Here is a 13815-nt window from a genome sequence, read left to right on the forward strand (position 1 = left end):
AGGCACCTGCTGTTTGTCTATGAGAAATCGGTTGGAAACTTTCATCATCTCAGCATGTTGTAGGTGTCGCCACCGGTGCCAACCTTGTGTGAGTGCTCTGAAAAGCTAATAATTTGCATATCACAGCATCTTCTTCCTGTCGGTTGAATTTCGCGTCTGTAGCACGTCATCTTCATGGTATAGCAATTTTAATGGCCAGTAGTGTATAAGCACATATGGATACCATGTTGACAGCAAAGCATGTAATGAAGAATTATTTAGGAATAAAGAGATGATTCACCGAAAGGCAGAAGCATTGCGCCGTCGACAGATACACGAACAAAAGGTACAGAGCTTTGCTTTGCTAGCTTTCGGAATGTAATTCTATTCTCAAGCAGAAACACACACACACCTGTTTTTGCATGCCCATGTCATACCACGTCGCCGCCATGCTGTTTAGAAAGTTATGAACTGGCGTGATTGTTGCTTGGAGGGAATGGGATAGGAATGGACTAGGACATTGTGGAGGTTGGGTGGGTGCCAGAACACCATTTTGGGAGGGGGTGGAAGTATCTTGGGTAGTATGTCCCACATTTCAGGGCATGATGGTAGATAATCAAAGCCCTGACGAAGGACGCGGTTCAGTTGATACAGTCCCGGGTGGTATTGGGTGACAAGGGGAGCGCTTCTTTGTGGTTGGTTCTTGTGATGGATGTGAGGATCAGGTGAGTGTGGGGATATGGCACAGGGTGAGAGAGTTCTCATCACTGCAGATGCTTCTGCCATGGGTGTCCAGGCTGTATGGAATGGATTTTTTGGTAGGGAAAGGATGGCAGCTGTCAAAATTGCAGATACTGTTGGTGAAGGTGCGTTTGATATGTGCTGATGTGTGGATGGTGTCATCTGAGAGGAGGAGAGTGACACCTAGGGTGTGGTGGGTGGAGGAGGATCAGGTGAAGTGGATGGGAGAGAAGGTGATGAGATTGTGGAGGAATGAGAAGAAGGTGTCCTGGCCTTGAGTCCAGATTATAAAGATGTCATCAATAAACGTGAACCAGACCATGGGTTTGGGGTTTTGGGAGGTTAGGAATGTTTCCTGTAGGTGGCCCATGAAGAGGTTGGCGTAGGAGGGTGCCATGTGGGTGCCCATTGCTGTGCCACGAATTTGTTTCTATACCTTCCCTTCAAAGGTGAAGTAATTATGGGTTAGGATGTAGTTAGTTAGATGTATGAAGAATGAAGTGGTGGGTTTGGGATCTGTAGAGCATTGGGAGAGATAGTGTTCAGTCACAGCAAGGCCATGGGCATGTGGGGTGTTGGTGTACAAGGAGGTTGCATTTACAATGAGTAGGGACCCAGGAGGTAAGGGTGTTGGGATGTGGAGAGCCAGTCCAGGAAGTGGTTGGTATTTTTAATGTGGGGGGGGGGGGGGGGCTAGTTTTTGGACAATTTTTATGAATCGTTTGTGTTGTGACTCCAACAACATGTTGCAGAAACCTGTTTAGAGAATTCAGTATACTAACTGCTGCAAGTCAGCATATGTGTTCCTAAATTAAATTTGTTTTAAATCATATATTCTGTGTCTAATTAGATGCCCTGTATACAAAATCAGTACTTGTAACAGAACAACCTATTCAGGGTGATTTTTTCCACTGTGTACAAATTCTAGGAACTGATCAGTAAGAGGATACGGAACAAAAAACGTCTAATGAACTTATGTCCAGAAATGTATGGTTCTCATGCTAGAGACCATTTATTCAATCATACATTGTTACAGAGACTGCGGTCTAACACACGCTGTACCAGGTAGCCACAGTTGCAGTATGTGTTGAAAATAGTTTCCATGTGCCTCAGTGCATGTGTGTATGTGCTGTAGCATGTTCTCTCATACATTCACATATGCCAGGTTGCATACATGATATACGATACTTTTGAGATGGCCTCTTAACCAGAAATTGCATGGGTTGAGATATGATGAACAAGCAGCCCATGCAACTGGACACCCTCAACCGGTCCATCGACGAGGGAGGACACTATTGAGATGTGTCTCGATGTTAATGGTGAAGTGGACTGGAGCAGCATCATGTAGCAGCCACATAACCCTTCGAATCATCAGTGACACTTCTTCCAGTAGGGGAGGCAAAGTCACCCACGAGAAACGCTGGTAGTTCCGGCCTGTTAGACAATGTGGAAGGAAGACTGGTCCCAAAATATGGTTGCCAATTATCCTGGTCCACACACTCCGTATGCACCAAAGCTGATGATTCGCTGTCACCATATCGTGGGCATTCTGCATGGTATCCCACAGATAACTGTTACGATAGTTGAAGATACCACTGTGTGTAGAGGTTACCTCGCCTGTGAATTGGATGGTCAACTCACATCCTGGAATAGTAGTTGCCTGATGAAGAAGCCAGTGACAAAACTACTCCTGAAGTGGGAAGTCTGTCGTTAGTAAACCCTGTACAGGCTGTAAGTGACAAGGGTAGTAACAATTGTCATGGAGAATGTTCCACATGGTTGTCTGGTTTACCCTGTACTGGCGGGTCAGCTGCCTGGTCCTGAACACGGTGGTCACCTTCCACAGTGTTAATCTCATTTTCCTCCAAGTCTGCTGTCAAAACATTTCAGATATGTCCTTAATAATTTCCTGCTTCCTGAAATGATCCTGTCTCAGACAAATGGCAAAGCACTGTTGCAAACATTGAATGCTGTGGTTGTGTTGGTGGGGATGGGTCTCATGACTCATCCTTACTGCCAGACACCCATTGACATTTGCCTTTCCATAAGTAAACACCATGTCGGTAAACTCTTTATTTGAATATGGAACCATTGTGTACAATGCTGTATCACAGCCACTACAAGGTGAGTCAGCAAGAGAAGTGAATCAGACACAACATTACCTATTACTATGGCAGGAATTACCAATTACTATGGCAGGAAATGGCACTAGAGCAAGACATATGAGCAACAGTACCACCCTGTAGGAGGAAACCATGCCTTCTGTAACTGTGGCTGCCTTGTACAGCATGTGTTACACCGCAGTCTGTAACAAAGTATAATTCAATAAATGGTCTCTAGCATCGAAACCATGCATTTCCAGACATAGTTCATTAGACCTGTTTTGTTCCATATCGTCTCATTGATCAATCCGTAGAATTTGTACATGGTGGAAAAAATCACCCTGTTTAAAGACTTCATGGTACTCTGATCCAAAAGTATGTGTATTGCCCAGGAACATCCTTTTACAGTAACTTTCCAGGAATCAAATCAGCTTTACCTATCTATCAAGTACAGTTTAAGTGTACTTGATGGTGATGAACTAATTACACTGCTTTCTTATAATATGGGTCCACAGTTTCTTTTACTGAATGATGCCACCTTGCTTTCAGCTGTTAGAATATAATTCTATGACTGCAATTTTGGCTTTAAGCCATTTTCAAGCATAACATTTTGACATATAGCTTTACATTAAGCAGGCTAACATTGTAATTACATTATTAAATGAAAATAAGCGTATGGCATCATTGGCCAGGAAGCCCCATTTGGGAAAGCTCGGCTGCTAAGTGCAAGTTTTATTTCATTTGACGCCACATTGGGTGACTTGCGTGCCAGTGATGGGGACGAAATGGTGATGAGTACAACACAAGAAACAGTCCACGAGTGGAGAAATTCTCCAACCCGGCCAGGAATGGAACCCAGGCCCGCTTGCGTGGGAGGCGAGCATGTTACCGCCCAGTTAAGCAGGCGGAAATTACATAGTTATCTCTGCCTAACTTAAAGTTATATGTCAAAATCTTATGCTTGAAAATGGCTTAATGCCAAAATTGCAATCATAAAATAAAATTCTAACAGCTGAAAAGAAGATGACATCATTTGAAAAGTAATTATACTCCATTGACAGATTGCTTACCAGCACTTATTTATTTATGTTGTTAAAAATATCAGTTTTGTGAGTGATACGTACACTGCTGCCCATTAACCTTTTGCACTCTGTAATGCAGACACAGGTCACCTCTGTGCGCTCGCATATAAATTGCTGCCACAGTTGCACAAGTCTCTTTGTGGAAACACTAAGACCACTGACCAACAAGTAGGGTATACACTAACACAAAAGTGTACTTTCATTCAATTATATGTGCATCAGCATTACAGTACAAAAATTTTTACTGTGTGATAGTTTTTTAAACTCTTCAGGGGGGACTATTACCATCATTGCTTCACTTGAATTGTTTGCAAATAAATCACTGTCATCATAAAAATGATTGTCACTACCATCATTCAGGTCACTCTCATTTTAACATAGACATTCCTCCAAAAGCAGTACATCTCTGCCTCAGAAAGAATTGTGTGTAAAGAACTACCCATTGTAAACATTGTAGTATAGAGGATGTATGACTAAATGTGTAGGTGATTTGGAAATATGTAGGATGTGAAATTTAGTGTAGAGAACTGCTACCTCTTGTTGCAACAATTGCTCTTACCTGTTGGAGCATGGAGTCAAACTGAGCTTGAATGACAGATTAGGGAGAATGCCACTCCATGCTGCTTCAGCTCTCTGCCTGAGTTCATCAGTCTTAATACACTGGTATCCAAAATTAAAGCAACAAACCACTATTTCTCTGTCCTGTCTCTAATTCATACAAACTGTCAACAGATGTCCATACGACTGTGTTCTGCATGGAAGGTAGCTTTCTGGTCAATGAACAATGATACCAATCATGGGGGTAGTGCTTGCCAGAGAGTCCAAATCTACAAGTGCTGTCTACACAGTCACAGATGGTGCTGTATGACATAGTGAAGACGCCTACCAGACACTCTGCAGTGGAGGGACACAAAAAGAATGGAAGCAGGACAGTAGCAAACTGATGTGGCACAATGGCTTAACATGAATCGTTCAGTTGTTTTTCGGATGTGGTGACAGTTCATAGAGACCAGAACTGTATCCCGAAGACCAAAGCAAGGCTGACCATGTGTGACATCCAAAAGAGAGGACCATTATTTGGCTGTAAGGGGACGACGGTACTACCTTAGTATTGCACAGCAACTGGCATCTGACCTCGCAGCATCCACTGGACATGTTGTACAGAGGCAAATAGTGTACCTCTCCTCCTCCCTTCCTCTCCTCCTCAGCATGGCCTCCCAATGCTGCATCTAGCAGCTTTATCCTGTCCCCATCCACTTTCCTGCACACTCCCACCCAGGTGTTGATCATGCAAGTCAAACCTATGAACTTCACTTTAATGACTGCTTCACAACCTGTGACATCTGGATTCTTCCTACCAACACCAGCTCTTTTGAACTGTACAGGCGGGAAATTGCCCTGCTACATGTCCTTTGTTCCCATAACTACACTGACCTTGACCTTCATTAGTCCCCCTCCCCCATGCGCCTATCCCCTTCCCCACTCCCACTCCAGTACTACATATGCCTTCTATTCCAACAGTCCATGCATATTGTCCTTTCCACTTCTCTACTTCCTCCCACCCCTCCCCCTCTCCTCCTCAGCATGGCCTCCTGATGCTGCATCTAGCAGCTTTATCCTGACCCCATCCACTTCCCTGCACACTCCCACAGGGCAGCACTAGCATTCCCTCACCCTGTTCCCTGTTATGCCTCTTCCCCGCCCCCTGACCCACACCATTTCCACACCCCCGCTATGTATATGTACCCCAACTAGATTGCTGCTCAACTCAAATGCAGTTGCAGTCTGTCCTTTGCACCTGGAGATCACAGTGGTTTTGTGTGTGTGTGTGTGTGTGTGTGTGTGTGTTGTCTTTCTGATAAATGACCATCTGAAAGCTGAATGTTTTTGTCATTGTCTTTAACTGTACCTGTCTGCAACTTGATCCTCCTTTGCGTGGTGAGCAGCAATCTATGCTTTCCATATTATTGTTGCCAAAACCCTATGACACAAATCAGTTGTGCAAGCTCTGTAACAGACAGTTATTGACATGCACCATGCCCTTGATTTTCTGGATATGAGAATAACCCGTTTAAATCACATGTGTTCCTAATCAAGGTCTCTTCAGTTGATTGCCAACCACTTTTGAAATTGGAGAACGATTTGTAATGCAGCATTAAACCTAGAACATCATCTCCATAAACTTGTTTCAAAATTCCAGATGTTTCCGTAGATGGTTTCTCCATGTGAGTGCAAAATTCCAATTTTGTTGTTGCTCAGGACTTTGGGTCAGCCATTTTAGGAATCATGATGAAATTTGCACCACCCTTCACTCAAACAACAATAACTTGGAAACAAAACCAATATCAACAATGTGATAGCTCAGAGGATTGTGGTAGATACTTGATGCTACCATTGTGTCACTTGGATTTTTGGTTATGTAAATTTTTTAGAGAGTTTTTGTGAAACAGATCTCACATTTAAGACTTCCATGAATTTTTATCAACAACTCTGTTGCTCATCACAATGTCAGTGAGTTTGTCAATGTTGTTAAAATGTTGCATTCTTTCAGAGAATGCTCTAGTTCGATGGTGTGTATCAATAAGTTTGCAAAAAATGTTTTTAAGATTTATGCCTCATACTGCACTAAAGCTTTTTATGTCCCAACTTCAAATTTGTTGCAGTGAGCAAGCCCTATCTGAAATCTAATAAGCCTGATGACACCATACACAGATTGATAGGATGGACTGAATCAACTAAAAGAAAACTTATGATTGCTAATTACTTCAGTAGCTAATTTCATACTGAATAATCTTTTCAGCAAAGAGCTGATGTTCCTAGTCAACATTTGTGGGGAGGATTACATTTGTCACTTAAAACAACACAGCCATAATGTTATTGTATACAATGCACACCACAGATTTAATAGATAAAGATGCTAAGAAATCAATAGTAAATGTTAACTACAGAACTACCAAGGAGTAAGTAGATTCAAGTACTGGATGTGCTCATCTTACACAGCTTCCAGAATCATACAGCGGTGGTGACTTTCACATACATTTTGATAGTGGTTTAAGTAATATAGTATTGCACTAGTTGACAAACTGCCTATTGGCTTCTGTCTCGGGTTCTTCGGCTGACATTCATCTGATGATTTTACTGACGTTTCGCCAGCATGAGGGGCTGGCATTGTCAAAGCTTCACCCTCCATTGCCGGTGGTGAACAGTTGATGTCTGTTGGTCAGTTGCTACACTATAGATGATTTGAACAAAGAAAAGTTAGGCTAGCTAGTACCAAAGCAAATATGATTACATGCCAGGTATCATGTCCTCATTTATAATCATGAAAATGTCCACCATCACAGGGCAAAACATTCACCTACTGTAATGTAGAAAGTTGTAATGCCTTTTACAACAGTGAATTAATCTGGAGCGAGGCCTATCGAGCACATGAAATAACCAGGCTGTTGAACGGGTGTTATTGTGATTATATTAAGTTTCTTTTGATCATTCCCAATTATAGAACGCTTTTGTTTGTATCAGAGGAAGCAATTTTGTATCTGTGAATTCCAGACAAGAAGTTCCTCTTATACAGAATTTACTGAATCAATCTGTAGTGTTTATGTTTAGGAAACTCTTAAAGTTTTATTTATCCCAAAACTGAATACTTTTGTTAATTGGTGAGATATGAAATGGTTGAAATAATTTATGTTATCATTGCAGCTCAGTTGTTTATGTAATTTTGTACAGATGTGAAATACGTATTTATCATGCTTTGTTTCAGACCTGGTGCAGTATACACACTGCAGGCACTATCAGATGAGGACCGCAGATTGTGGATGGATGTCATGGATGGCAAGGAACCCGTAAGTCCCCAATCACTTGTTCCGGTATGTGCACTTATCTTTTAACACTTCATTTCGATACTAAACTGTATTACAGTACTTGTAAGTTTTGTTTAAATAATGAATTTAGCATGATAGCTGTTTCAGTATGAGAATGTATTTTTTTAACTGCATGTTCACATATTTATAAATGTGTTAGTGACAAATGCATAAAAGTAACAGTTACTTTTAATAGTTTCACTCTATAAGCATTCTTCTTTATTTAGTTACTGATATACATATTTCAGTTGCTTCAGTTACAAGATCTGTTCATTTAACTGACTTTTTAACTTTCTTGGTGCTGTTGGTATATTTCTATAACTTAGCTCTTATAGTTAGCTGTTTGGCTCAGGGTGATACTTCATGCTGTGTTATATGTGTAGAAAATTGTTAGTATTGTATAGGGATTCATATGTGAAAATAACTTTCTTTTATTTGCTTCTTTAACATCTTGCATTCCACAATCTCAACACTGAAATACAATATGTAATCTCTGAGAAAGTGGTCATTTGCGCCAACCATTGAAGCAGTACACAGTCATTTATTTAAATTCATCATAAAATTATGCTATTTTATTGTGTTAAAGGCGCATCAGATGTTAAGATCAGATGGCTCTGAATCTGTTGCAGTATGACATCAGTGTCATGATAAGGAATAAATAGTTTTTGGGTAGTGTTACATCATTGCTTTCAAGATGTTGTTTATGCTATATGTTTTACTTTGCGGTTTTCTCCATCCCTGCCTCCATCCTTCATTTTCAACAACACACATCATTGGACGACAGTACAGAGGGACATGAGTTTGGATACTTCTGTTGTAGCTGTTAAAGTCAACATTTCATTTGAAACTCCTACTTCTCCTTAGTTGTCTCCTCACAGTAGGTGACCATGTCCCAGTTCGCACATTAAGGAAAAATGTATGCCAGTTCAGGGATTGACCACAAGGATTCTTTGTGTGACAATAAGATATGCCAATGGAGGTGGACTGTGCTCTGTCCATAGATGTCATTCTGCTTGTAGACTAACAGAATTTAATGTGTGTCATTAAGGCTTACTGACAGATCAAAATAAATCTGCATTTTCAATGTTTTGAACAAGATAGTATTTGTGAGACACAAAAGGAAGCATTTAATAGGACTGTCACAATCATTTTATTGTTACCATAAAGGAGTTCCATGTTTCGTGCTATCATACATGCCTTTCACAAAAGAAAAATCTTCAATTTTATCATTATAGAGGTTCTTAAAAACAACAATTTAGTCTCATTCTGTGAGTTCATCATCTTGTGCGTGTATCGTCTTGTAGCACTACTTTTCGAATTGTTAGAGCTCATCTTGTGACTGATAGATGAACAGATGTCTGTTAAAAAATTGCAATACAGCAATTCTTTTGGTATTGAATAGTAAATAATCTTTCAACAAATTTATTTAAGAATAGTCATTTACGAAAGGACAATGAAAGCATTTACCTCAATACCAACAACCGGTTTTTCTTTGTAAATCCAAATCTTTTGTGTACAATATAATAATCAAATGTTTCAGGTAATATACTCTTATCTTCAGTTAGTATAATTTCAAACAAGGTAAAAATAATGCTGCTGCTGTTCCTGAAATTGATACTCCAGAATTAACAACATTGGACAGTAAGCATGTTGTGTCTTTTGTGTTATGTGAGCTTATTAAATTAATCATGAACAAATGTAGAATTAACTAAAAACATAGAAAGTGAACCAGCAAGACTATTTGGACATTTCCAGATGAAACTACTGTGAACAGCCTAAGTGTAATATGTAAAGTGGAAATTGACAATTGCACACTCTCTCGACTAAGGATGGCACACTATGGCTTCTTCAACACGTCTTATTCATTTTATTGCATGTTATTGTGGATACTCTTGTCATGCAGATGACTTTTTAATTTAAAGAAAAGAAGTTGAAAGAAAAATGTGCCATTACCTCTGTACTACGTAGGAGACATTGTTGTAAATACCTGTAGTTACATCATGTGGCTTTGCATTAAAACCAACTTCAAGTGTGACAGAGTACTACTGGGATACCAGAGTCAAATAAGACATTGAATTCTCAAGATACAACCTGTCAAAAACCACAAGCCTCACACAGGAATGTGTGTAATTTTTTTGTAAACTATTAAAATCTGATTGTCTTGTGTTCTTTAACATTCAAAGTCAGGATTTAACAATTGATAACTAGAAAAGCCAATTTTGTGGCTCATTATTCATTAAATAATGATGACATTTCAGTGCAGTAACATTAACAGTAATCAAAAAACAGCTCCAGCTGCAACAGCACCCAATTAGAAATTACCAGATTAGAAATTTGTCAGAGCCAGTGGCACCAGTTCAAGACATCAAGTCTGTGACGATCAGAGCTGTTTTGCTTTCAGGCAACACCACCTGACATCAGCCCTAACCTGTGTCAAACCTATTTCTGTCAAATAAACTCCTCTTGCTACTGAAATTTGTTCCTCGTCATTGTTAAGATATCACAGTTGAGCATTGGCTCTCACTCCAAACATAGTAAAAATGATTAATAATGTGCCTAAAGAGGCAAAGAATGTCAAAAAGGAAGACTACAGATAAGCCTTACATTGTCTGTTGCTCATACTAAATTTAACAAGACATGTAAGTCCTGCAGGGTAGCATACTTGGCATGACCTTTCATGTCTTTCTGCTAACAATAAAACATTTATAGTAGTAAGATATTTCCAGCACCTTTTATTTCTGAATTATTTTATGTCTTTCTTCTCCTTCTGTTCATGCCATTCATTCCTTTCAGCTGCATTTTACGCTCGGGAGAGTAGAATGCCAAGTAGACAACAGATGTTTGAATTCTCTTTCCAAAATGGGTAGTGTCCAGAAATTAAGCATTGATTTTGTTCAAATAATAATAATAATAATAATAATAATAATAATAATAATAAAGAATAGGCCTCTGGTATGTTCTGCCAGTCGTAAAAGGCGACGAAAAGAACAAACCACTAATAGGGCTAACCCCCCTTTTAGTGTGATTACTTGGTTCAGGACAGAACTAAAGAAGCCTCGGACAAGCGCCGTCATGGTCGGGGACGACGCTTGAACCCTATGCCCGCCCACAATGGTAACGACACTGCTAGCCAACTGGAAAATGATTTAAATCCAAATAGAGGTGTTTTACAGGATATGCTTCCTGCAACCACCCTAGAAGGAAAACAAAGACAGAGGATGAGTTGGTCAGATGAAGTTAATTGACACCTCATGTTCTGTTATTACCAAGCAACAAACCTAGGAACCAACACAACTGGATACAGATCACAAGTATACACAACATTTATTACCAGATACCCAGAATTAAAATTTTTAACAGAACAACGACTAGCTGATCAGATCCGTGTAATAATCAAAAATAACAGGATACCCCAGTCAGAATTAGAAAACATCAAACAAGAAGTACAACAAATACTGGAACAAAATAATGTGCAATTAGAAGAAGAAGAAAATACAGTAATGGACTCAAACATCCCAGAGCAAACAAACAAAGAACAACACGCACCAATTAAACAATCAGAGGAAAACGAAATCTTAAGACAGCCACCAGAACAAGCACAAATAGAACACGAAGTGACACAGATGCTAGATATAGAAGAAAAATTTCAGCTAACATATATAGAATACAAAGACACAAATACAGACATTAGACCATTCTTGCATAGACCACCAAATAACCCACAAGTCGAAACAACAATAAAAACTATCAACACAATCATACACAACAAAATAAATGAAAACACAACTATGGAAGAGTTACAACTACTGGTTTATATAGGAGCACTCACTACACTAAATATACACACTAGACAGAGATCAGAACCAACCAACACACAGAAGAAACCCACAAAACCAGCATGGCAACACAGGCTACAGATCAGAATAGAAAAACTGAGAAAAGACATCGGACAGCTAACACAATTTATAAGAAATGAAATCTCGGAAAAAAAACGAAAAAGGTTAGGTAAAATCTCACAACAAGAAGCGACAGAGCAATTAGACGAAAAGAAGCAGAAATTACAAGCATTAGCCAAACGACTCAGAAGATACAAAAAAAGTGAAAATAGAAGGAAACAAAACCAAACATTCAACACAAACCAAAAGAAATTTTACCAGACAATAGATAACACACACATTAAAATAAACAATCCACCAAACATAACAGACATGGAACACTTCTGGAGCAACATATGGTCAAACCCGGTACAACATAACAGGCATGCACGGTGGATACAAACAGAAACAGACACATACAAGATGATACCACAAATGCCTGAAGTGATAATTTTGCAACATGAAGTCACCCAAGCAATTAATTCTACTCACAATTGGAAAGCCCCTGGAAACGATAAAATAGCAAATTTCTGGTTAAAGAAGTTCACCTCAACACATTCACATCTAACTAAATTATTTAACAGTTACATTGCAGACCCATACACATTCCCTGATACACTTACACATGGAATAACTTATCTGAAACCTAAAGATCAAGCAGACACAGTGAACCCAGCTAAATATCGCCCCATAACATGCCTACCAACAATATACAAAATATTAACTTCAATCATTAAACAGAAATTAATGACACATACAACACAGAACAAAATTATAAATGAAGAACAAAAAGGCTGTTGCAAAGGAGCACGAGGATGTAAAGAGCAACTGATAATAGATGCAGAGGTGACATATCAAGCTAAAACTAAACAAAGGTCGCTACACTACGCATACATTGATTACCAAAAAGCTTTTGATAGTGTACCCCACTCATGGTTACTACAAATATTGGAAATATACAAAATAGATCCTAAATTGATACAGTTCCTAAACATAGTAATGAAAAATTGGAAAACCACACTTAATATCCAAACAAATTCAAATAATATCACATCACAGCCAATACAGATTAAGCGTGGAATATACCAAGGAGACTCATTAAGTCCTTTCTGGTTCTGCCTTGCTCTGAACCCACTATCCAACATGCTAAATAATACAAATTATGGATACAATATTACTGGAACATACCCACACAAAATCACACATTTGCTATACATGGATGATCTAAAACTACTGGCAGCAACAAATCAACAACTCAACCAATTACTAAAGATAACAGAAGTATTCAGCAATGATATAAGTATGGCTTTTGGAACAGACAAATGTAAGAAAAATAGCATAGTCAAGGGAAAACACACTAAACAAGAAGATTACATATTGGATAACCACAGCGACTGCATAGAAGCGATGGAAAAAACGGATGCCTATAAATATCTAGGATACAGACAAAAAATAGGAATAGATAATACAAATATTAAAGAAGAATTAAAAGAAAAATATAGACAAAGACTAACAAAAATACTGAAAACAGAATTGACAGCAAGAAACAAGACAAAAGCTATAAATACTTATGCCATACCAATATTGACCTACTCATTTGGAGTAGTGAAATGGAGTAACACAGACCTAGAAGCACTCAATACACTTACACGATCACAATGCCACAAATATAGAATACATCACATACATTCAGCAACAGAAAGATTCACATTAAGCAGAAAGGAAGGAGGAAGGGGATTTATCGACATAAAAAACCTACATTATGGACAGGTAGACAATTTAAGAAAATTCTTTCTAGAACGAGCAGAAACTAGCAAAATACACAAAGCAATCACTCATATAAATACATCGGCTACACCACTACAATTTCATAACCACCTCTACAACCCTTTAGACCACATAACATCAACAGATACGAAGAAAGTAAATTGGAAAAAGAAAACACTTCATGGCAAGCACCCGTATCATCTAACACAGCCACACATCGATCAAGACGCATCCAACACATGGCTAAGAAAAGGCAATATATACAGTGAGACAGAAGAATTCATGATTGCAATACAGGATCAAACAATAAACACCTGGTATTACAGCAAGCATATTATTAAAGATCCCAATACCACAACAGATAAATGCAGACTTTGTAAACAACAAATAGAAACAGTAGATCACA

General features: G+C 38.9%; 1 protein-coding gene across 2 annotated transcripts in view; it reads left to right on the plus strand.

Annotated features, from left to right (window-relative positions):
* LOC126199279 (rho GTPase-activating protein 10) overlaps positions 1-13815 on the plus strand; it is a 596616-nt gene that overhangs the window by 514963 nt on the left and 67838 nt on the right. The window contains exon 11 of one of the 2 annotated variants that reach the window (XM_049936087.1): positions 7668-7773. In XM_049936087.1, coding sequence (XP_049792044.1) covers positions 7668-7773 — 106 coding nt within the window. The remainder of the gene's footprint in view (positions 1-7667; positions 7774-13815) is intronic. The other variant, XM_049936088.1, reaches the window with a different exon arrangement.

Source organism: Schistocerca nitens, chromosome 8, assembly GCF_023898315.1.
Source record: "Schistocerca nitens isolate TAMUIC-IGC-003100 chromosome 8, iqSchNite1.1, whole genome shotgun sequence".
Lineage (NCBI taxonomy): Eukaryota > Metazoa > Arthropoda > Insecta > Orthoptera > Acrididae > Schistocerca > Schistocerca nitens.